The following is a 25,326-nucleotide window of genomic DNA, read 5'->3' on the forward strand; positions in this document are numbered from 1 at the left end:
TTGTGTTTCCTTTTTGTCTCGTTCGTGTCTTGTCTTATTTTTGTCATTTTGTTTCTCACTTTTGTCGCTTTGTGTCTTTTTTGTCTAATTGTTTGTCTCTTTTTTGCTTTGTTTTGTGTCGTCTGTCTCATTTTTTGTCATTTTGTTCCTTGCTTTTGTCATTTTGTGTCTCATTTTTGTAATATTTACCCCCACCAGGAGGTTATGTAATCATCGGAGTTTGTTTGTCTGTTTGTCTGTTAACAGCATAACTCAAAAAGTTACGGACGGATTTTCACCAAATTTTTACAGAATGTCCGGAAGAGCAAAAGTAACAATCGATTAGATTTTGGACGTGATCCGAATCACAAACAGACAAACAGACAGACAGACAAACAGATGGCCTGGTGGAGGTCTGCGCTCTCCGAGTGCTTTTCTAGTTAGTCTTGTTTTTACCACCCGGCAAAACTGCGTTTTCCGGAAGGTATTGTTTTCAGCTGCATGGTCTTGCTTGCTTGCTTGTTTGTCTGTAACACTTTGGTTTCCGCGCGATAACTCCATAAAATATTGATGTAGCCTCACCATATTTGGTACACAGCTGTACCATAACAAGACACAGGTCAAGTTCGCATTTGATGACCGTGACCTCATTTTCAAGGTCACAGGGGTCATCTTTGTCGCCGGGCGGTCCAAGTTTGGTAAAACTTCTTGTGTTGTTTTTTGTCTTTTTTGTCATTTGGTTTCTTGTTTTTGTCATTTTTTTTGTTGTTTGTCCATTTTTTGTTATTTTGTGTCTCAATATTTTGTCTTTTTTGTTTTTTTTTGTCTTGTCTGAGTTTTTGTTTGTCTCATGTTTTTGTCGTTTTGTGTTTCTTTTTGTCTCGTTCTTGTTTTTTGTCTTATTTTTGTCATTTTGTGTTTCGCTTTATTCATTGTTTTGTGTATTGTTTGTGTTGCTTTGTGTTTATTTTGTCCGGCTTGTGTTGCCTGCCCACTTTTTTGTCATTTTGTTTTTTACTTTTGTCATTTTTTATCTCATTTGTGTAATTTTTTGTTTTTGTCTTTTTTTTGTCTGACTTGTCGTTTTCGTCATTAAATAAAATACTACTTTATTCAGTTCCAAATATGTGTGACTAAATGTTGTGTTCCTTTGTAGACACTCTGTGATCTGGAAGTTGTGATGTGGAAATGATAAACTGAAGATGAATGTTGATGAAACTGAATTTATTTTTCTTGAGAAGTTTCAAGATTGTTCATGATGTTTCGTAAAAAGATAATTCCTTAAATGTGAACACTTTCAGAATGTACTTTTTTCGCACCAGAACGAAGGAAAAGTGTGGTTATTTCTAGGTTCTTATGCTGTGATTTCACTGCTCATTTGTGATCAAACTGGGCTGAATGTGGAACCTGCACTAAGACGGGTTTGTTGTAGAACGGTGACCGTGATTCCTCCTGGATTTGTGCGTCGTCATAAAACATGCGTGGCTCCTTCCTGCTTCCTTCCACCAGACGTACCCGGCAGCAGTTTGATCTGGAATATTCTGAAAGCGTGGCAAATCGGAGACAAAGTGCTTAGCCTAGCATAAGGAAACGCTCGAGGGCGCTTCGGTCTCCTTGTAAAGAAGTTATTTTGATAGATTTGACAGCTTAATTATTGTGCCTGTTTTGCTTTCGTCTGTAAGGAAGAATTCGCCCTCCACAGCTGACATTTCAATTAGTGGAGCTTGTTTCGGCTCCCCTGTCAAGCCTCGGCAGGCGAACGCTTTGGTCAGTAAGCAGTGAACAGAAAATTGGGCGGCTGAAGGCTTCCGCTGTGAGGAGAGGGCAGAACAGGGGTGACGCCTCTGTGATTAGAGGACAGCCTCCGCCTGACACAGATCCACGGCTCTTGATTTTGCCTTTAGCTATGAAGCCTCTTACAAAATTCTTTTTCCACTGTCCTCTTCCTAACACTCCGCCTTTCCTCGGCTGCTGTAGAGCCGGCAGAAGCGAGGAGGCAGCGACAGGAAGGTCGACAACCCCGGGATCGGTTCGATGTGGCCGCCGAGTCGTGGCCTCAAATGTTGACTTTTCCTGGCCTCTCCCGCTCCCATTACCCCTCGGTCAGTGCCATCTTTGCTGTGGTACCGAGGAGAGAGGAACAAAATAAGAACCCAGTGTGGTCTAAATGAAACAGGGACGTCAAACTCATCTTAGTTCAGGTTCCACATTCAGCCCGATTTGATCTCAAGTGACCAGTAAAAGCACAGCATAATAACCGACAAATAACCAAAAATTATCCTTTGCTTTGGTGCAAAAAAAGCACGTTCTGATTTGTTCACATTTTAGGATTTATGTTTTTAGGAAAAACCTGAAATTTATGAAGAAAAATAAATTCAGTTTCATCAACATTCAGCCTCAGTTCATCATTTCCACATTACAACTTCCAGATCACAGAGTGTCTACAAAGGAACACAACATTTAGTCATCTGGAACTGAACCATGGAGGATTTTACTTTATGATTAAGACGACAAGTCAGACAAAAATAAAGACAAAAAACAACATAAACAAGACAAAATATTAGAAAACCGAGACACAAAACGACAAAAATGAGACAAACAACACGAAACAAAACAAAAAAAATAGACAGAAATTTGACAAAATAGTTACAAAGAGACAACAAAATGGACAAACGACAAAAACAAGGCAAAAAAATCACAGAAAAAATGACACAAACCAGACCACAAATGACAAAAGCAATAATAACAACAAAGTGAAACACAAAATGACAAAAAAATGACAAAAACTGGACAAAGAATGACAAAAACAAGAGGAAATGTAACAAAAATGAGACACAACAAAAAATGATATAAATGACACGAAACACAACAAGAAAAGAGACAGACAAAAAGTTACAAAATGACAAAAAATAAACGATAAAAACTGAACAAATGAAAAAAGCAAGAAACCAAACAACAAAGAAGTAGACAAACACAAGCAACACAAAAAAACACAATGATTCAAATGACACACAAAACAACAAATAAAGCAAAATGAGAAAAATGAGACAAAAACATAAGCGAGACAAAAAGGAAAGACAAAATGACAAAAACGAGAAAAAAATGACAAAAACAAAAGAGAAACAACAAAAGTCTCACAAATAAAGACAAAAAACAACATAAACAAGACAAAATGTTTTGAAAAATGAGACACAAAATGACAAAACATCAGAAAAATGACAAACATCTCACAAATAAAGACAAAAAAACAACAAAAACAAGACAAAATATCTTAAAAAATGAGACACAAAATGGAAAAAACATGAGAAAATGGCAAAAAGCTCACAAATAAAGACAAAAAACAACAAAAACTAGACAAAATATTACAAAATGAGACACAAAATGACAAAAGAACAATCTAATATTTTACTTTATGATCAAAACAACTTGTCATGGTCTAGAAATGATTTTAAATTTATACTTTTACTAATTTACAATCTGCAGTTAATGTCTTCTCTGTAATTTTTCCACTTTGAGGGCCGGATTGGACCCTCTGGAGGACCACTTTTGGACCACGGCCCTCATGTTGGACACCCCTGTTCTCCAGAGTGAATATGGGGAAGTTATTCCATAAAGGCTCCTTCATCAGCAGAAAAGCAGCTAATACTGAGAGAACAGTGAGTGTGGTGGTGGAGATGCTTCTGAGCGTCCCAGTGTGGATGAACTAACCCAGGTTAGAAATGAGAGCCTCTGAAGAAGTTTGATATCAACACACGCTGTAAACAGAGACTGGGGCATCTTAAGCAATGAGACCATGTTTGAATGCTATTATTAATGCTAATTAGACATCTGCTGGTGCCTGTACTAATTAGCAGCTGCACGGGGAGACGGTGAGACAACTTCCAAATCTTTGAAGATATCTTATGAGGAGGTCTTCCACTCTGAGATCACAGTTTTTTTTCCCTCCTTTCATTTCCTTCACACACTCATAAATCTCCTTGTTACAGGGGAACATGACGCTGCAGTGCAGACAGAGCCGGTTTATTAAAAGGCTGGCTTTATTTTCTCCCCTCTGCAGCCCGCTTACCTCACCTCCATGCTATGGCGGCTTTGCATTCTTTCAGAATCTCCAAATCGCTGTTGTCAACACTCGTGGCCGTCAGAACGCTCACGTCTCTGACGGCTCCAGACCGTGACATGAACGTCGATCTCAGGTGATAAATGAGGGCGTCATCCTCGTGATTCTGTCATGGGGCTGGTATGAGGTCACACCGCAGCCTCAGATATAGGATTTCTGACCCATATTTATAGGATGTAGCGGGTAAAACCCTGTTTATTTTCAGACGCTGCCTGTTTCCCCCCCCCCCCTATAGGTTCAGGTTCCACATTCAGCCCAATTTGATCTCCAGTGGGACGGACCAATTAAAATCACAGGAAAATAGCTGAGAAGTGGTGATAATGTCAAATTTTTCCTTTGTTTTAGTGCAAAGATAAGAATCATTTACAGATCACAGTTCATCTATAAAGGCACAAAATATTCAGCTACAGGTATCTGGAAGTGAACGATGTAGTATTTTGCTGTAAAAAAGACAAAAAAACAAGACAAAATATTACAAAAATGAGACACAAAATGACAAAAAAATGAGACCAACGACACGAAACAAAACAAAAAAGAGAAAAAATATGACAAAAAAGTTAGAAAGCAAACAAAAAATGGACAAACGAAAAATGAGAAAAACAGACAAAACGACAACAACGCTACACAAAATGACAAATAAAGCAAAACACAAAATGACAAAAATAGGACGGAAAACAAGAGCGAGACAAAAAAGAAACACAAAACGACAGAAATGAGAAACAAAATGACAAATACATGAGAAAAATGACAAAAGTCTCACAAATAAAGACAAAAAACAACAAATAAGACAAAATATTTTAAAAAATGAGACACAAAATCACAAAAACACAAGAAAAACGATAAAAGTCTCACAAAAAAGACGAAAAACAACAAAAGCAAGACAAAATACTACAAAAATGAGACACAAACTGACAAAAAACGAGACGAACGACACAAAACAAACCAAAAAAGAGACAAAGAATTAGACAAAATGGTTACAAAGTGACAAACAAATGGACAAATAAACACAACACGACACAAAACAATGAATCAAGTTAAACAAAAAAAGATAAAAATAAGACAAAAAACACAAGCGAGACAAAAAGGAAACCCAAAAAGACGAGAAAAAACGACAAAAACATGAAGCAAACAAGTCAGACAAAAAAAAGACAAAAAGCAACAAAAATGAAACAAAATGGACAAGCGAGACAAGAAAACACAAAACAATCCAAAAAACAACGAATAATGTCAGGTTGGAGCATTACTCACTCTTCCTTTCCGACAAAAAAACTGTAGAATTATTGCGCCTAAAATTCAGTCAGATAGCCCCACTAAAGGTCGATTAAACTGCTCAAATTAATGCATTTTTGTAATTTGGTTCCATTTCTGGTGGATTTTGTGGTTTGGCACAACAATTAAACAGCTTGAATTTGGCTTCTTCTCTGTGGCAGTACTCTCAAATGTTGTAGCTTTTGAACTTTTGAAGAAGGAGACAAACAAAATGTGATTTCTTATAGACTGCTTGCCATCACATAAAACTGTAGGTCTTATTTGTTAAAGTTCAAAAGATTAGACGTCAACACAAACAACTGATGGATATTTATTCTGCCTGCGTGACCCGCCTCGCTGACCCAGGTTCTTTTGAAGTCGACGTCTTCGTACAGTTTTTCGTAAAGGCGGTGTGGCTGCAGATGTCAGGTTTTTATAGCCTAGCCGCGCTAGACCCATGTTTCTGAAGGCACAAGGGTCTAGGCACGCTCGACAGGGAGGGAGGCGGGCTAAAAGGTTGTCTTTCAAATCACTCTGCAGCACAACCAATCAGCGCAACGAATAGGCTGACGTAGTTCCTAGAGCGCCGGCGGATTGTGGCTAAGTCCCATTAGCTTCCCAACCAGCGGAGCCAACTGGTATATTAAGGATTTGCCATATCCCGTCGGCATAAGTCCAAATACGTCTTTCTTCTCAATGAAACACTTCAGTGCCGTCCTTTGTTTATCTTTCAAGTTGAATTTTAGCTTCAAATCTTTAAGGGCTGTGGCCAAAGCCGAGTCCAAAGATAACTGTTTATTGTGCGCCGGTTGTTTCTGTCAGAATCGTCACGCCTCTGTTGTCACTTAGTTACGCCCGCCTTCTGACTCTACACTTCATGGTGATTGGTCCGGCCAGTTTTAGGAGAATCCAGCCTCGAGCCTTATGGAGGGTAACTAGACCCACCCTGGCAGAGAATTAAATTCGTTGCCGTGGGTTGTCTAGCACGGCTAGGCTAACATTTTTACCCACCTGATGCAGAAATCAAGCTCCATGAAGCCGTTCAGATAGCTGGTTCTCCACGGCGAAGCGTAAACGGTACGCACTCCTACCCGGCGCTGCATCCTTCATTCCTAATCTGTGTGCTGCTACAGCACCGAGGGGACCTTCATCTGATCCATAAGAGTCTGAAACGCAGCTGCTGCAAGACTTTTCAAATCGGCTCCGAGGAAGAACTCCCTGACCCCCGCTTTGAGTCGAACTTGCGCCAGTAAACACGCACGTCGAGGAAAGAAATGTAAGGAGGAGGATTTGAAGATGTCAAAAGTTTACAGCGTGTGCGTATAATGAGGAAGAATAATTTCTTCTTTCATCCCACGGTGTTTTCGCCCAGAGAGAAGAGAAAACATGCCGGGAGCTAAAAGGTCCAGTGTGGGTGGATGCTGAACCCTATCGGAGCCTTCTCTGTTGCCTAATGATGCTTTGTAGCGCCAAAAAGTCAAATGTAAAATCAATGCTCTTCTCTAATTGGCTTTCCGCTGGGATGCGCCGAGCGACATGAAGAAACGAGGCAGCGCTCTACGATTGATGAACTTTCTGCTTCGGTTCGGTGTCGGCGTTTCCCGCGGCCGCTTCTGGGTTAAAACATCTGCAGTGAAGCGAGCTACGACGTCTCCATCGAACTCAGAGGTGTCAAACATGCGACGACTTTGTATCAGAGAGAAGACATGAACTGCAGATTGTTAAACTATAAATGTAAAATAATTTGTAGACCGTGATCATAGAGGAAAATACTAGATTGTTCATTGTTCTTTTGTCATCTTGTGTCTCATTTTTGTCATATTTTGTCTTGCTTTTGTTGGGTTTTTTTGTCTGACTTTTGTCGTTTCTCATGTTGTTCTCATGCTGTTTCCTTTTTGTCTCACTTGTGTTTTTCGTGTTATTTTTGCCATTTTTGTTTCGCTTTATTCATCGTTTTGTGTGTTGTTTTGTGTTGTCTCGCTTGTGTTCTTTTTCCACTTTTTCGTCATTTTGTTTCTCACTTTCGTCATTTTTGATCTCATTCGTGTAATTTTTTGTCTCGTTTTTGTCGCTGGCCCATTTTTTTGTCACTTTGTAATCTTTTTGTCAATTTTTTCTCTTTTTTGTTTTGTTTCTTGTAGTTTGTCTCATTTTTAGTAGTTTTGCTTCTCGCTCTTGTCATTTTGTGTCTCATTTTTGGAATATTTTGTCTCGTTTTTGTTGTTTTTTGTCTGACTTTTGTCGTTTGTCTCATGTTGTTCTCATTCTTTGTTTCCTTTTTGTCTCGCTTGTGTTTTTTGTGTTATTTTTGCCATTTTTGTTTCACTTTATTCATTGTTTTGTGTTTTTTGTCTCGCTTGTGTTGTTTGTGCCCTTTTTTATTGTTTTGTTTCTTGCTTTTTTCATTTTTGGTCTCATTTGTGTCATTTGTCAAATTTTTGTCTCTTTTTTGTCTTGTTTTGTGTTGTTTGTCTAATTTGTTGTCGTTCGTGTCTCATTTTTGTAATATTTTGTCTTGTTTTTTGTCTGACTTGTCATTTGTCTCGTGTTTTTGTTGTTTTATTTCTCGTTTTTGTAGTTTTGTGTTTCCTTTTTGTCTCGCTTGTGTTGTCCACTTTGTTGTCTTTTTCTTTCTCGATTTTGTCATTTTTTGTCTCATTTGTGTAATTTTTTGTCTCGTTTTTTTGAAGTTTGTAAGTTTTTTTTCTATTTCTTGTGTTGTTTCATGTCATTCGTCCCCTTTTTTGGCATTTTGTTTCTCACTTTTGTAGCTTTGTGTCTCATTTTTGTCCATTTTTTGCCGCTTTGTAACGTTTTTGTCTAATTGTTTGCCTCTTTTTTGCTTTGTTTTGTGTCGTCTGTCTCATTTTGTTGTCGTTTTGTTTCTCGATTTTTGTCATTTTTTTGTCTCATTTGTATAATTTTTTGTCTCGTTTTTATACTTTGTCCATTTTTTGGTCGCTTTGTGAGTTTTTTGTCTATTTTTTGTTTTGTTTCATGTCATTCCTCCCCTTTTTTGTTATTTTGTTTCTCGCTTTTGTTATTTTGTGTCTCATTTTTGTCATGTTTTGCCTTTTTTTGGGTCTGACTTTTGTCGTTTTGATCATAAAGTTAAATATTGTATCATTCAGTTCCAGATGTGTGACTAAATGTTGTGTTCCTTTGTGGACACTCTGTGATCTGGAAGTTGTAATGAGGAAATGATAAACTGAGGCTGAATGTTGATGAAGTTGAACTTATCTTTCTTTGTAAATTTCAGGTTCATGATGTTTTATATAAAGATAATTCCTTAAATGTGAACATCTTCAGAATGTACTTTTTTCATTAAAACAAAGGAAGCATTAGGAGTTGTGGTTATTTACAGGTTATTATGCTGTGATTTTACTGCTCACTGGAGATCAGATTGGGCTGAATTTTGCCCCTGATCTAACTCTAAACTGTTGCGATCAGAAAACTGCAATAAAAGCCTAAAAACTACACATAGAGTACACATTTATCTGTGCAGTGAGATTAAGCAGTGTTTCAGTCAGATGCTGTTCCCCCTGAAACAGCTAAATATAAAAATCCATCTCATTGATCCAGCCTGTTCCACGATAATAACACAAACCTCAAGTACAAAAGTGTCCCTCAAGTCCAATTACTAAATGGCAAGCTTTGTCGCAGCCTTCGCTAACGTGCCAAAGGAGTAATGAGTGGGAGGTAAATATCAGCGGATCTCTTGAGGAGATACATCTAAGAATTACATCCAGTCTGGTTTGGTTTGCAGGCGTTATTGAAGGGCATTTGCATCTTAAAGGGTAACGTTTTTGTGTTTGTTCGTGTGTTTGTTTGTGTGTGCAGCTGCAGGCAGCGCCGGTCCATCCAGGTCAGGACGTCCTGAGGACAGGCCACCGAGCGCCGAGGACCAGGAGGCCGAGCCGGTGTCGGTGAAGGAACGGCTGGCGATGTACCAGGCTGCCGTGTCCAAGAAAGAAAGCAGCAGCTCCTCCTCTGCTGCGGTAAGACCATACTTCCATATCATTTCAACCAGTGGTCCCCACCTGACCCTCTCAGATTTAGCTAAGTTTTTACATACATATAGTACATTATATATGATGGGGAAATCCAAAATGTGAATGCTTTATTATCCCCCGCCTCCAAGAAGTGGAAAAGGGGGATATAGGTTTGGCCTCCGTCCGTCCGTCCGTCCGTCCGAGATGAAGGGGACAGCTTTTCTCGGAAACTATTACAGCTAGGATTACGAAATTTAGTGTGTAGCTTCACACCATGGACACCTTGATCAAGTTCGAAAATGAGACCTGTGCGATAATATTTAACAGAGTTATGGCCCTTGATCACTATTTTGGATATAGACTCATAGACATCACATGTGGCGGGGGATATTGATGACCATGTCGTCTTGTTGTCATTAGTTTCAAAGTTATGTCCATTTGAAGTAGGTAGGGGGTACCCTATTATTGCAGCCAAAATTAACCCTTTAAGCTTCAGTGAATTCCAGCCGTTTTCAGTACAAAAAATCGCTAATATTCTATTTTTAAATAAAAAAAATTACGAAAAATACAGGGAATATTGGACGCACATCGCGAGGTGCATTTCCTTGAAAACGACCGATTCGTGGATTTTATACCGACTTCAGGACATGTTTTGGACAAAATAGTTTACTGGCTTGTGTTGTCTGGATGTAAAAGGTTGGATTATGGCCGTTTTTTGTGGAATCTTTTTTTTGTGTGTAATAATAAACCCAGAAATGTGAGTCGCGCTGTGTGCGTTGAAGCCGTGTATAGAGAACGGATGGATGAATATTCGTTTTTGTCAGACAAATGTGTTTTTCTCACCCGCTGTGGTAATCGCATCTGAAAGTGGTTTATACCGGTGGATTCATGAGAATCTAAGCTTTCCATCGGCGTATAGTGTTTGTATAATCGGGTTTGCAGCCGTCGGACATTCTTGAAATTCCTATGCAAATTAGTAGGTGTACCGCCGGCGGTACACCTACTACGCACTGAAGCGTAAAGGGTTAAGACTTGAAATTTTCGACCATTTTCAGATTTCTGTAACTTCTGAACAACAAAAGATAGAGATCTGACATTTTCAGAATCATTTCACAGTGACCTATAGTCCTCAGAAATGTGAAAATATTTACTTTATATTTATAATTGCATGTTACAGAGAATGACAAAGTTGCAATTTTATCCATCACGAACTTCTAAACTGCTACATTTGGCCACCCATTACACAAAAACTAATCATCATATCCATTAGAGATTTTATGTGGTATAATTTGGCTATCTAAGGATTGGATCTGTATAAAATGAAAGTGCTATGGTATGTAATGCATGAAATATGAACAGCTAAAAATCAAAAATATCTGTCCGACATTCGGATTCAAAGGTCAATATCAGCATGTGGGATAGGTGGTATCAAAAAATAAAAAACATCATGTGAAAGTACAGGAATTTCCCTAAATTTTGACACCAAGCACAACTTGCTTCTGTAAACCCTTCTACGTTTAATGTTTTCTTAAAATTGGTTGATTTCATATGGAATGACCCATGTATGTAACGGGACACGGAGACACGGACAGACGGTCGCATTGTTCCTGACAGGGAAGTCAGGAGAACATGCAGGGAATCAGAGGCTGTTTGTGAGTGTGCACTTTCTGCAGGAAACAGCAGCTGGTTACAGATTAAACTGAAGCACCGTGTCGATGTGATTATCCCGAGGTGTGATTATTTCTGGAGAATTTAGAGCTTCCTGCAGTGTTTGGGCTCCATCGATGGATGCTTCAATTACAGCTCCTTTAGTGATGAGCTGTGAAGGTGTGGATAACACAGAATCTTCCCCTGAATACAAACATTTGTTACGAGCTTCATTTGTTTTCTTGGCAGCATGCTCGCAGTGCAGACAATTCATGTTCTTAAAAATTTGCATACAGACCCCTCTGGTTGGATAACTCTTTGGATTTGGAAAGATTCATGTCAGACGGGCTTTTTATCTTTCTTATCTGTCCGGACGGGTGCTTGTCTGGTTGTATAAAATGATTAAAAACTTGGAAAATTGCATCTGCTTCAAATTGTCAATGAAAAATGTTCTTGGAAATGATAGGTTTGGTACCACTGGACTCAGCTACCAAACTATATAGAGGGTCCTCGATTTACGACGTCCTCGACTTACAGCGTTTCGTTGTTACGTCAGACCTGGTTACATGGAACTACACCCCCTGTCAAAAGTTTTAGGACACTTTCTCATTCAAATAAAGTAGAACCTGTCCTAAAACTTTTGACAGAAGGGGTGTATCTACCAAATTTGGTACACATATGCAGCACATCAGGCTGAACAAAAAAGTCAGTGACAGCCACATTCCAAACCCAACAGGAAGTGAGCTATTTTGTGTTGAATGTCAGATTTTGCCCATTTTTCATGTTTTTCTAGAGCGAACTCCTCCTAGGGGGAAACTCCAATTCACCTCAAATTGGGCCAGTACATACAGGAGGCCTTAATGATCCAAAGTTATTAAAATCTTTTTCCAAAGTCAAAGGGTGTGTCCGTGGCGGCCTCTGGAATTTTGATCCTTCGCCATGAAATTTTAAATGCTGTGTAAATGTCCTGAACATGCTCCAATCTGCCTGAAACTTTACATGTATGATCAGAGTCCTGCCCTGATCACATCCATATGATGGAATACACCCCCTGTCAAAAGTTGTAGGACAGGTTCTACTTTATTTGAATGAGAAAGTGTCCTAAAACTTTTGACAGGGGGTATAGTTCGCGAGCGGAGCGGATGAATACGTCGTCACACGGCGCTATCAGACGGCTTTGTTTCCATTCTCTGGTTGTACTCCATCTTGGATTGTGCTGCATTCACTAACTTTTTGTCCTTCATTATGGCTCCCAGCGTTAGTCAGACTCTTGTGATGGAAACAGACAAAGTCATTATTAGATCAAGTTTTAAAAACCGGAGAGCTGATCCGAATACCAATTTCTGGACTCCGGGTATTTGGGCCCAATTCATGACGAATATCTGAATATTCGGCTTGTTGGACGGACGAGGGGTAGTGAAGCAGTTTCAAGAACTTTGATCTCGCTTCACATGGTGTTTGTCATCGCAGTCCGACAGCATTAGCATAGCATTAGCATGGCTTTTCTTGTAAAACGATTTATACATGCATGAAAGTCGTTGGTATTCATGACTTTTATGAAGAACTGATTGATATCGTGATGCACGTAGCGGCTTTGTTACTTTTTCACCGGAGTTCTGACTTACGGCGCCTTAGGAAGGGAACTCTGATGTAAGTCGAGGACCCCCTGTACTTGTACCTTTGATATGTTATGTCCATTTTGCTTCTGTACCTCAAATATTATCTACCTACTGGACTGCATGTGAATTTTTACTGTGTCGGAGTCTGAATCAAAAAGAATGCTGCTTAGGCCCAACATGCGTACGTTTGCACCGGCAGGCGTCTTTACTCACACATGCTGTTACTGTACAAAGCAGCAGCAGCACACAAAACCATCAATCGCCGTGTGTGTGATTAAAAAGAACGTGTATTTTGCAGCAAATTCAGATGAACCGACGCAGCCGGCACATCAGCAGGACTTCACACATTATTCCTCTTTTAATTAAACCCACAGAAGAAGAAAAAAAAAATCCTGAATGTCCTCGAGTCATTAGTCATCGCCAAGGACAAAAAAGCCTCAGTGGCTTTGAAGAGCCTGCATGCACTTTATAAACCCGGTAATTCAACTGTGTGAGCAGTTTGTCAGCCAAGGCCATTACAGCAATCAAAGAACTACCTACTGGAAAACGTCTGTTCTTTCCTTGTGAACTGTGCAAACCGTACAAGTACGAAACACAACAAGCTTTCAAACGCTTCTCTGATTTGGAGGGAATGAGGAGCTGCAGGGATGCATCTTAATTTGATCCCTGATTTGACAACATAAAAGCGGAAGGACAGAGGCTTTAGTTTTCCTTTAAAACCATCATCTTCTCGAGCTCGGTTGTAAATAATCTACACCCCCTGTCAAAAGTTTTAGGACACTGTCTCATTCCAATAAAGTAGAACCTGTCCTACAACTTTTATTTCATCACATGGATGTGATCAGGGCAGGACTCTGATCATACATGTAAAGTTTCAGGCAGATTGGCGCATGTTCAGGGCATTTACACAGCATTTGAAATTTCATGGCGAAGGATCAAAATTCCAGAGGCCACCATGGACACGCCCTTTGACTTTGGAAAAAGATTTTAATAACTCTGGATCATTAAGGCCTCCTGTATGTACTGGCCCAATTTGAGGTGAATTGGAGTTTCCCCCAAGGAGGAGTTCGCTCGAGAAAAAAATGAAAAATGGGCAAAATCTGACATTCAATGCAAAATAGCTCACTTCCTGTTGGGTTTGGAATGTGGCTGTCACTGACTTTTTTGTTCAGCCTGATGTGCTGCATATGTGTACCAAATTTGGTAGATACACCCCTTCTGTCAAAGGTTTTAGGACAGGTTCTACTTTATTTGAATGAGAAAGTGTCCTAAAACTTTTGACAGAGGGTGTACGTATGTGCAGCTGTCACCAGGCCAGGCTCTGGTGTGTTTATGGAGGACGACCTGCCGCCCTCTGGAGCCTCGACACATGACGACAGGCAGCAGTTGCATGCTTGCTGCACTGGCACACTGGTAGAAAAATAACACAAAACGCACTCACTTTTATCCGGTCACGGTTCTGCATAGCAACAAGGCACGACAGATGAGAGGCGTCGTTAACAGAACGCGCTGAATTCACTGTGAAGCACCGCCTCAAGAGGACTGTTGGTTTTTTACAGTTAGCTGAAACACATAATTATCCTTTAAATGACAACCACGACACGAGGGGTGCTAAACATGCGGCCCACGGGCCAAAAGTGGTCCCACAGGATGACTGTGTTTGTAAATCTGTTTAACTATAAATTTAAAATCATTTCTAGACCATGACAAGTTCCTTTGATCATAAAGTAAAATATTAGATTGCTCGTTTTGTCATTTTGTGTCTCATTTTTGTAATGTTTTGTCTTCTTTTTGTTGTTTTTTTTGACTGACTGTTGTCGTTTCTCTTGTGTTTTCGTCGTTTTGTGTTTCCTGTTTATCTAGCTTGTGATTTTTGTCTCATTTTTGTCATTTTGTGTTTCGCTTTTTTCGTTGTTTTGTGCTTTTTGTCTACTTTTTTGTTGCTCTGTTTCTTGCTTTTGTCATTTTTGGTCTCATTTGTGTCGTTTGTTTAATTTTTTTGTCTCATTTTTGTCTGTCCATTTTTTTCCGCTTTGTGAGCTTTTTGCCAATTATTTTTCTCTTTTTTGTTTTGTTTCGTGTCATTTGTCTCATTTTTGTGTAATATTTTATCTTGTTTTTGTTGTTTTTTGTCTTTTTCTGTCTGACTTTTATCGTTTGTGTCATGTTTTTCTTTGTTTTTTTTCACATTTTTGTTATTTTGTGTTTCCTTTTTGTCTCGCTTGTGTTTTTTGTTGTATTTTTGTCATTTTGTGTTTCGCTTTATGCGTCGTTTTGTGTATCGTTTTTGTCGTTTTGTGGGTTTTTTTGTCTCGTTTGTTTTGTTTGTCTACGTTTTTGTCGCTTTACAACCTTTTTGTCTCATCATTTTTCTCTTTTTTGTTTTGCTTCGTGTCGTTTGTCTCATTTTTGTGTCTCATTTTTGTCATTTTGTGTCTCATTTTTTTCATTTTCTGCCTCATTTTTGTAACATTTTGTCATTTTTGTTGTTTTTTTGTCTGACTTTTGTCGTTCTGATCATAATCATTTTGTCTTTCGCTTTTGTCATTTTTGATCTCATTTGTGTTTTTTTTGTCTCGTTTTTGTCTCCATTTTTCTGTTGCTTTGTAACCTTTTTGTCTAATTCTGTGTCTCTTTTTTGTTTCCTTTCGCGTCGTTTGTCCCACTTTTTCTCATTTTGTGTCTCGCTTTTGTTATTTTGTGTCTCATTTTTGTCATTTTTGTTTTTTCTGTTCTTTTGTCAGACTTTTGTCATGTTTCTTTTTTGTCTTGCTTGTGTTGTTTGTCTATTTTTTGTTGTTTTTTTGTCTGACTTTTGTCATTTTTGACCATAAAGTAAAACTGCTATCACAAACTCAATGAATCGTCTGCACTGTTTTAAATGAAACCAATAGATACCTCGGTGACTGATGGTTTTGTGCTTTTATTCGGTGTTTGTGTGGCAGCGCTTGTCTGGTGTGTTGGCCTTTAACAGCTGAACGTCTGTCTGTGTGTTGTTGGGGTGAGGGGGATGATGGGGTGGTTTCCAGACGTAATCTGCATCGGTTTTTGCTTTCTACCTTCTGCAGCTGTTGTCCTACATGTCCGCACGTCCGGTGACAACATGTTTAAATATAGCAGAACTCTCGCCAGCATTTAGTCACCGTTCAGTAACACTCACTGCTATAAATTACTCAGACGTGGACCGATCACTACTTCCTGTTGAACAGTTACTTAGTGGTGTTGGTCTGACACTGTCTCATAATGAAGGAAATCACTTTAATTTGTGGCCAAATCAAAGTGAAACTAAAGTTACTGATTGAATATTCTCTGTCATAAATACTAATAAACTGATCAGTTTTCTAATTTGTGTTCTATCAGCTGAGGTTTAAATGGACCTAACATAAAAACAGATTCATGGGATTTCTGCATCAACAACAAGTTCCCATAGCTTTAGTAAAATTAGAATACCCCTATACTATACTATACATGTACAGTACCCATGCTTTTGATCCTATAACATCAAGCACAGAATCCAATTACTCTATTAATCGCCAGAATAACCGATAGAATCGGTAGCTACAGCCCTGTTAGCGTTAAATCAAAACTTTCCCCAACCTGAAAAGAACAGTTTGACATTTGGCCAATGACCTTTTTTTGCGTCTTGTTGAGAGTAAAATGAGAAGATCGATGCACCTCTCCAGCCTGTTTCTTATTCTACAGGCAGGAGGTGTTTAGCTTAGCTTAGCTTAGATGTAGCATGCTAATTGGTACGTTTCTGTAAATGTTGGTCAGTGGATGCACCTCTCCAGAGTATTTCTTATTCTAAAAGCAGGAGGTGTTTAGCTTAGCTTAGCTTAGATGTAGCATGCTAATTGGTAAGTTTCAGTAAATGTTGGTCAGTGGATGCACCTCTCCAGCCTGTTTCTTATTCGACAGGCAGGAGGTGTTTAGCTTAGCTTAGCTTAGATGTAGCATGCTAATTGGTGAGTTTCAGTAAATGTTGGTCAGTGGGTGCACCTCTCCAGAGTATTTCTTATTCTAAAAGCAGGAGGTGTTTAGCTTAGCTTAGCTTAGATGTAGCATGCTAATTGGTAAGTTTCAGTAAATGTTGGTCAGTGGATGCACCTCTCCAGCCTGTTTCTTATTCGACAGGCAGGAGGTGTTTAGCTTAGCTTAGCTTAGATGTAGCATGCTAATTGGTGAGTTTCAGTAAATGTTGGTCAGTGGGTGCACCTCTCCAGAGTGTTTCTTATTCTAAAAGCAGGAGGTGTTTAGCTTAGCTTACCTTAGATGTAGCATGCTAATTGGTAAGTTTCAGTAAATGTTGGTCAGTGGATGCACCTCTCCAGAGTATTTCTTATTCTACAGGCAGGAGGTGTTTAGCTTAGCTTAGCTTAGATGTAGCATGCTAATTGATAAGTTTCAGTAAATGTTGGTTGGTGGATGCACCTCTCCAGAGTATTTCTTATTCTGAAGGCAGGAGGTGTTTAGCTTAGCTTAGATGTAGCATGCTAACTGGTAAGGTTCAGTAAATGTTGGTTGGTGGATGCACCTCTCCAGAGTATTTCTTATTCTAAAGGCAGGAGGTGTTTAGCTTAGCTTAGATGTAGCATGCTTACTGGTAAGTTTCGGTAAATGTTGGTCAGTGGGTGCACCTCTCCAGAGTATTTCTTATTCTACAGGCAGGAGGTGTTTAGCTTAGCTTAGATGTAGCATGCTAACTGGTAAGTTTCGGTAAATGTTGGTCGGTGGATTGGTCAGACTGTGTTGAATTCTGCCCTGTCAGCACTGATTGTAGCAACAGAAGAGACCAAGAATGAGAGATTCTGCACATGAAGCTGCTCTGCATGCTCAGGTGGACCTTATGTGGATGATGGTCATTATGAATGAAGCTATTGTTCCCTGAAGTAGTAAAATATTGATAACACGGTGCCCTGCACACAGCATGTCACTGACCTGAACTCCTCTGCAATAACGTGCAAATTGCATTCTCGCCCTGATTTGCATGAAGAACGGAGGGTGACAAGTGTGTGTGTTTAACATTAGCTCACACAGACACACATCAACATGCACGCACACACACACACACACACACAGCAGCAGGCTTGGAGATTCTCATATATATTGCAGTTCCCCAGAAGCTATATATGCAGAAGGCTGCACATAAATGTTTTATTCAGATCGTAATTGACAATCCCAAAAGGAGATTATTGTATCAAATAGTCAAGAGTGCATTCTTGCCCAGATCTCGTCGGGTGAAGGCGGCACTGTCCATACCGATGAGCTCCTCCTCTTCCTCTGGCCTGAAAAAATCAGCTTTTGTGTTTTCCACTTTAAAGGAATACCTTCTAATTCCACTCAACAGACAAAATGGAAAAGACTTTTTGTTCCATTAAATCAGAGGGGTCAAATATGAGGCCCGTGGTCCAAAAGTGGTCCTCCAGAAGGTCCAATCCGGCCCTCAGAGTGTAAAAATTCCAGAGAAGACATTAACTGCAGATTGTAAATTAGTAAAAGTATGAAATTAAAATCAGACCATGACAAGTTGTTTGGATCAGAAAGTAAAATACTGGATTGTTCTTCTGTCATTTTGTGTCTAATTTTTCTAACATTTTGTCTTGTTTTTGTTGTTTTTTGTCTTTTTTGTCTGACTTTTGTTGTTTTGATCATCGAGTAAAATACTAATTTGTCCACTTTTTGGGTTTTTTTTTTGTTTCTTTTATCATTTTTGATCTCATTTGTGTCTTTTTTTGTCCCATTTGTGTAATCTGTGCATTCTTTTGTCACTTTGGAACATTTTCGTCTCATTCTGTCTCTTTTTTTGTCTTGTTCCGTCGCTTGTCTCATTTTTTTGTCGTTTTGCGTCTCATTTTTGTCACATTGTATCTTGTTTTTGTTGTGTCTTTTTTGTCTGACTTTTCTTGTTTGTCTCATGTTTCTGCAGTTTTGTTTCTCGTTTTTGTTTCCTTTTTGTCTCGCTTGTGTTTTTCGTCTTATTTTCGTCATTTTGTGATTTGCTTTATACGTTGTTTTGTGTATCGTTTGTAGCAATTTGTGGGTTTTTTGTCTCTCTTGTGTTGTTTGTCCATTTCTTTGCTGCTTTGTTGCTTTTTTTGTCTTTGTTTTTTTTCATGTCATTTGTATCATTTTTTGTCATTTTGTGGGTTTGTGAAATATTTTGTCTTGTTTTTATCGTTTTTTTGTCTTTTTTTTGTCTGACCTTTGTCGTTTTGATCATAGAGTAAAATACTAATTTTTCCACTTTATTGTTGTTTTTTTAAAATTTCTTTTATCATTTTTCATTTCATTTGTGTAATCTGTCCATTTTTTGTCACTTTGTAACATTTTTGTCTAATTCTGTCTCTTTTTTGTCTTGTTCTGTGTCGCTTGTCTCATTTTTTTTGTCGTTTTGCTTCTCATTTTTGTAACATTGCGTCTTGTTTTTGTTGTTTTGTGTCTTTTTATGTCTGACTTTTGTCATTTTGATCATAAAGCAAAATACTACATCGTTCAGTTCCAGATAGCTGTGACTAAATGTTGTGTTCCTTTGTAGACACTCTGTGATCTGGAAGTTGTAATGTGGAAATGATAAACTGAGGCTGAATGTTGATGAAATTTTATTTATTTTTCTTAAGAAATTTCAAGTTGTTCTTTCATGTTTTGTAAAAATCTAATTGATTGTGAACTTTTTTGCACTAAAACTAAGGAAACATTAGGAGTTGTGGTTATTTATAGGTTATGATGCTCTGATTTTTTCTGGTACGGTCCACTAAAGATCACCTTGGGCTGAATGTGGAACCTGAACTAAGATGAGTTTCACACTCCTGCTTTAAACTGAAAACTCTGACAGACTAATTCTCTCCTGATCTTTAATTCTGTGCTGCATATGGAAAAAGTAAATCCCTTATCACTGGGCATCTTCGTTATTTGTAAAATCTCTGCCAGAGGGAACTGCCTCCGCTGCTGCAGGTCAGGTTTTGTTCCTCTGAGCTCGCTGGATTGTGAAGATGCAGCTTTGTCCCGTTTGTGTTTGACTCATCGCTCGTCTCAGCATTATATGAGGTGATAACTACAATCTTTACACCCCAGAGGGTCCTAAAAGAATGTTAACGTTTCATATCACAGCGTTCATGTCTCATTTAAAAGAGCACCAGCGCCGCGGCGGTTTGGGAACGCATTAGCATAATGCCTTTGCATTCACTTTAGTATTAGCATATAACAAATATGTCAGACATAACACAAACAATGGGAGCAGGGATTAGTCCACCAAGGTCAAATCCAGTCTCCTGAATCCCAAATAAACTGAACTGAGTGTGTGTTTGATCTGTAATGTGTGTACAGATGGGTTTCTGTGTTTTCTGCCGTCAGATGATGGATGAGTCGGAGGCCTGTTCGCTGCCCGGTGGTCTGGCCAGCGTGAAGAAACAGTTTGAGAACCAGGAGTTCACGTCTTCGTCCTCCCAGTCCAGCGTCACCCAGATTCACTTCCAGCAGAGATCAGTCCAGGTGAGACTACACTGGAAAAAAATCAATAAAAAAATTTGTCACACCATGATGGTAAAAATCAGAAAACTCTACGACAGTTTGATGCGGTTTGTATAATACTGAATCACCGTAAATAAGTTAATCAACAGAAAATATTTTTTCCTGATTCCTGCACAGTTTTTAATGGAAAAATGTCACAATATCTACAAGAATACTTTTTTTTTTTTTAATTTTTGCCACTTTTTTGTTGTTTTGTCGCTCGTTTTTGTCATTTTTGGTCTCGTTTTTGTCATTTGTCTCATTTTGTATTTTTTTTGTCCATTTTTTGTCTCTCTTTTGTTTTGTTTCATGTCATTCGTCTCATTTTTTGTCATTTTGCTTCTCATTTTTGCAATATTTTGTTTTTGTTGTTTTTTTTATCTGACTTGTCCTTTGTCTGATGCTTTTGTCGTTTTGTTTCTCTTTTTTTCATTGTGTGTTGTGCTTTATTCTTTGTTCTGTGGATCATTTGTATCATTTTGTGTTTTTTTTTGTCTCGCTTGTGTTATTTGTCCACTTTTTTGTTGTTTTGTTTCTCGCTTTTGTTGTTTTTGATCAAATTTTTTGTCTTGTTATTGTTGTTTGTCTATTTTTTGTCGCTTTTTGTCCATTGTTTTTGTCTCTTTTCTGTTTTGTTCCTTATCGTTTGTCTCATTCTTTGTTGTTTTGTGTCTCGTTTGTGTTTCCTTTTTGTCTCGCTCGTGTTTTTTGGTCTTAATTTTGTCATTTTGTCTTTCGCTTTATTCGTTGTTTTGTGTTTTTTTTCCTCGCTTGTGTTGTTTGTCCACTTTATTGTCACTTTGTAACCTTTTTGTCCAATCATTTATCTCTTTTTTGTTTTGTTTCGTGTCGTTTGTCTTATTTTTTGTCATTTTGTGTCTCTTTTTTGTAACATTTTGTTTCTCATTTTTGTAACATCGTGTTTCTCATTTTTGTAACATTTTGTCATTTTGTGTTTCATTTTTTGTCATTTTGTTTCTCATTTTTGTCGTTTTGTTTCTCATTTTGGTCATTTTGTTTCTCATTTTTGTAACATTTTGTCATTTTGTGTCTCATTTTTTGTCATTTTGTTTCTCATTTTTGTCATTTTGTTTCTCATTTTGGTCGTTTTGTTTCTCATTTTTGTAACATTTTGTCATTTTGTGTCTCATTTTTTGTCATTTTGTTTCTCATTTTTGTCATTTTGTGTCTCATTTTTGTTACATTTTGTCATTTTGTGTTTCATTTTTGTAACATTTTGTGTCTCATTTTTGTAACATTTTGTCTCATTTTTTGTCATTTTGTGTCTCTTTTTTTGTCATTTTGTGTCTCATTTTTGTCATTTTGTTTCTCATTTTTGTAACATTTTGTCATTTTGTCTCATTTTTTGTCGTGTCTCATTTTTGTCATTTTGTGTCTCATTTTTTTGTCATTGTGTGTCTCATTTTTTGTCATTTTGTGTCTCATTTTTTGTCATTTTGTCTCATTTTTGTCATTTCGTGTTTCATTTTTGTCATTTTGTGTCTCATTTTTTGTCTCATTTTTTGTCATTTTGTGTCTCATTTTTTGTCTCATTTTTTGTCATTTTGTGTCTCATTTTTTGTCTCATTTTTTGTCATTTTGTGTCTCATTTTTGTCATTTCGTGTTTCATTTTTGTCATTTCGTGTCTCATTTTTGTAACATTTTGTCGTTTTTGCTGTTTTTTTGTCTGACTTTTGTCGTTCCGATCATAGAGTAAAATACTATATCATTCAGTTCTGGATCCCCCCTGGTGTAAAGTGCGAAATATACGATTTACATTCTGCTGTGGCTCTTCGTTGGAATAACTGTTGGCTGAGGCGCTCATGCAGGTCAAATCAAAGAGGGCACCTTGAACCTTGCTCCTCTGTCGTGAGGAAAATGCCAGAACGCGTTAGCGGCAGGACGGAACGGGGGCCGGATCTCGGCGAAGTGAGGTCAACTCTGCCCCTCCTTGCATTTTCCCCATCTGCTCATTCAGGCGGGAAAGCCGGCGAGCTCACAAGAACCTCGCTGAATGCTAAATTTTACATCACGAGGGGAAACGTCGGAGTCTGTTTGATCAAGTTTTTGCTTCTCTGCAGCAACAGCAAACCACTCCCCCCCCCCCCCCCCCCCCCCCTCAAGTATTCTTGCACAGGTATAATACCCAAATTCTGTTTTACATCGGGAAAGATATGATTATACTGACATAAGTGGCTTCTGGAGCACTCCCACCCTCCATGTATCTTTCATGTTAACAGCACAGGATACAAGCTCAGATATCGTATTTCTCTTTCATCTCCTTCAAATTGCTTGAATTTCAGCGGGGCGAATGGCTGATGCAGTTTTGTACAGTTTCTGTAATCTATTGCAGTTTCTCACCAGCACAGAAATCCTCCTTTAGTGGAACTTAGTTGCTCCCTGGGAAGTAGCGCAGTAATGGAAAAGCATTTGTTACCGGCCACAGAGGGCTTTTATTAAGCTTTTCAACAACATAGAAATTACTTACTCTCCCACTGTTTCTTACGGCTCGCAGACATGAGGTGATAAGAACGAGTCGAGCGGCTTCCTTCCAGCTGTTTGTGGTCATTTGTGAACTCCGTAGATCAGGGGTGTCCAACATGAGGTCCAAAAGTGGTCCTCCAGAGGGTCCAATCCGGCCCTCAAAGTGGAAAAATTACAGAGAAGACATTAACTGCAGATTGTAAATTAGTAAAACTATAAATTTAGAATCATTTCTAGACCATGACATGTTGTTTAGATCAGAAAGTAAAATACTGGATTGTTCTTTTGTCATTTTGTGTCTCATTTTTGTAATATTTTGTCTTGTTTTTTGCCTTTTTATGTCTGGCTTTTATCGTGTGTCTCATGTTTTTGTCATTTTGTGTCTTCTTTTGTCCATTTTTTTGTCACTTTATGTTTCATTTCTGCACTAATTTGTCCTGGTTTTTTTGTCTGACTTTTGTCATTTGTGTCACGTTTTTGTTTTTTTTTCTCATTTTTGTCATTTTGTGTTTCCTTTTTGTCTCACTTGTCTTAATTTTGTTATTTTGTTTTGCTTTATTCGTTGTTTTGTGTATCGTTTTTGTAGTGTTGTATCTTTTCTTGTCCGCTTCTGTTGTTTGTCTCATATTTTTGTCGTATTGTGTCTTGTTTTTGTTGTTTTTTTGTCTGACTTTTGTCCTTTTGTCTCATGTTTTTGTCATTTTTGTCTCACTTGTGTTTTTGGTCTCATTTTTGCCATTTTTTCCCCCTTTATTCATTGTTTTGGGTGTCGTTTTTATTGCTTTGTATCACAGCTTTGTGATTTTCTTGTCTCATTTGTGTTGTTTGTCCATTTTTTGTTGCTTTGTAACTTTTTTGTCTAATTTTTATCTCTTTTTTGTTGGGTTTCGTGCCATTTGCCTCATTTTTTGTCATTTAGTTTCTCACTTTTGTTGTTAGGTGTCTCATTTTTGCACTGTTTTGTCTTGTTTTTGTTGTCTTTTTTAAAAGTAAAATATTAAACCGTTCAGTTCCAGATAGCTGTGACTAAATGTTGTGTTCCTTTGTAGACACTCTGATCTGGAAGCTGTAATGTGGAAACGATAAACTGAGAATGAATGTTGATGAAACTGAACTTATTTTTCTTCAGAAATTTCAGGTTGTTTATGATGTTTTGTAAAATGATAATTCCTTAAGTGTGAACATTCTCAGAATGAAAAGTTTAAAAACAAACTTAAAACCTACCTTTTTAGTCTGGCTTTTACTTGAATTACCTTTTAGTGTTTTTATTCTTTTTACAACTCACAATTTATAATTATCACTATTATTATTATTATTATCTTTATTATTATTTTATTGTATTTTATCTATATTTTATTCTGTTTCATTTCATTTCATTTTATTATATGATATATTTAATTGAATTTATTTATTTATTTATTTTACTGATCTACTTCTGGATTTATTTTATTTTATTCATTTATTTTAATTTATTTATTTATTTTACACTTTAAACTAACCTCCAGTGTGTTTCCTCAGTACGTACTGAGTATAACAATGTCCCTGATTTATTATTGTCTTTTATTTATGTTGCTTTTTAACATTACAGTGTGTGGATTGCGGGGTGGGTGGGTTCGGGGCTGGGTGGGGTGGATTTGGGTCTTAATTTCTTTCATTTTATTTTAATTATTTGTCTGTTTGTAAAGCACTTTGTGCTACAACTGCTGTATGAAAGTGCTCTATAAATAAAGATTATTATTATTATTGTTTTCAGAATGTATTTTGTGGCACTAAAGCAAAGGAAAAAGATGGAGTTGTGGTTATTTATAGGTTATTATGCTGTGATTTTACTGGTCACTGGAGATCAAACTGGGCTGAATGTGAACTGAGATGAGTTTCTTTCTCAGAGGCAGGAATCTGTGTGTCCACATCAGTCCTATTTCCGTGTGTTTTACAGGAGATGTCCTCCGAGGTGACAGTGAGGAGCAGTGCCAGAGAAGTCGCCTCCTCCTCCACAACCCTCTCTCAGCAAGAGGTATTTGGTGGCATGTTAACACCAGGACATGCAGTCTTTATGTTTGTTTCATAACTTCATACACCCTCCATAGAAAATGGAGCCCCATACTAAGCCTTTTACTCCTCGCTGATTGAAAACAGTCGGAGGCTGCTGTGTACTTGCCAGTAATGCTGATGATTTGCCACCCTTTTTCTTTTCCACAGGTGATCCATGATCAGAGAGTTCACCAGAACAATGTGGCTGCCAGTTATGGGAACCATTACAATGAAACAGGTTATTCTGCTCATGCCTTTTATATTGTAATTTGCACGTTTTTATCACAGCGCAGCTTGTGTGCTGTATATTAATGATTGTTCCCACAACGGGCTGAATAAGGGATGAGCTCTGAAAATGAGTTGGAGTGCAGATGATTTTCTATTCAGTGCATGGCAGCAAATCTAATCAGGGCAAAGTCAGGAAGGTAAAATATTGGAAAGTGGAAATTGGGCAATCACTGCTGCATGGTTTCAGAAAATGAAAACTATTCAGGTTTTTAATGAAATGATTTATTTCCCTTTCCAATCCCCATGAGCTCCCTCCCTGCGAATGACTTAATGAGGCTGCCTTCTTCTTGTGTCTAATTCAGTTATGCTTGTCGGCGGAGAGGACCTACCAAAGGTTTCCACTCAGGCTTTGAAGCAGCAGTATGAAAAAACGATTGAGGAAGCTGCACCAGCCAAGGAAATTAAGGTAACGAC

At 38.1% G+C, this 25,326-nt stretch overlaps 1 protein-coding gene and 1 long non-coding RNA gene across 2 annotated transcripts in view; one reads left to right on the forward strand and one right to left on the reverse strand.

Moving 5' to 3' along the window:
• LOC127532183 (uncharacterized) overlaps positions 1–25,326 on the reverse strand; it is an 809,822-nt gene that overhangs the window by 584,357 nt on the left and 200,139 nt on the right. The gene's annotated exons all lie outside the window — the stretch shown is intronic.
• Positions 1–25,326, forward strand: part of LOC110964222 (xin actin-binding repeat-containing protein 2-like) — a 101,287-nt gene that overhangs the window by 61,301 nt on the left and 14,660 nt on the right. The window contains exons 3-7 of the mRNA XM_022212882.2: positions 9,185–9,342; positions 19,953–20,090; positions 24,530–24,607; positions 24,793–24,862; positions 25,215–25,318. Coding sequence (XP_022068574.2) covers positions 9,185–9,342; positions 19,953–20,090; positions 24,530–24,607; positions 24,793–24,862; positions 25,215–25,318 — 548 coding nt within the window. The remainder of the gene's footprint in view (positions 1–9,184; positions 9,343–19,952; positions 20,091–24,529; positions 24,608–24,792; positions 24,863–25,214; positions 25,319–25,326) is intronic.

This window comes from Acanthochromis polyacanthus, chromosome 22, assembly GCF_021347895.1.
Source record: "Acanthochromis polyacanthus isolate Apoly-LR-REF ecotype Palm Island chromosome 22, KAUST_Apoly_ChrSc, whole genome shotgun sequence".
Taxonomy (NCBI): Eukaryota; Metazoa; Chordata; class Actinopteri; family Pomacentridae; genus Acanthochromis; species Acanthochromis polyacanthus.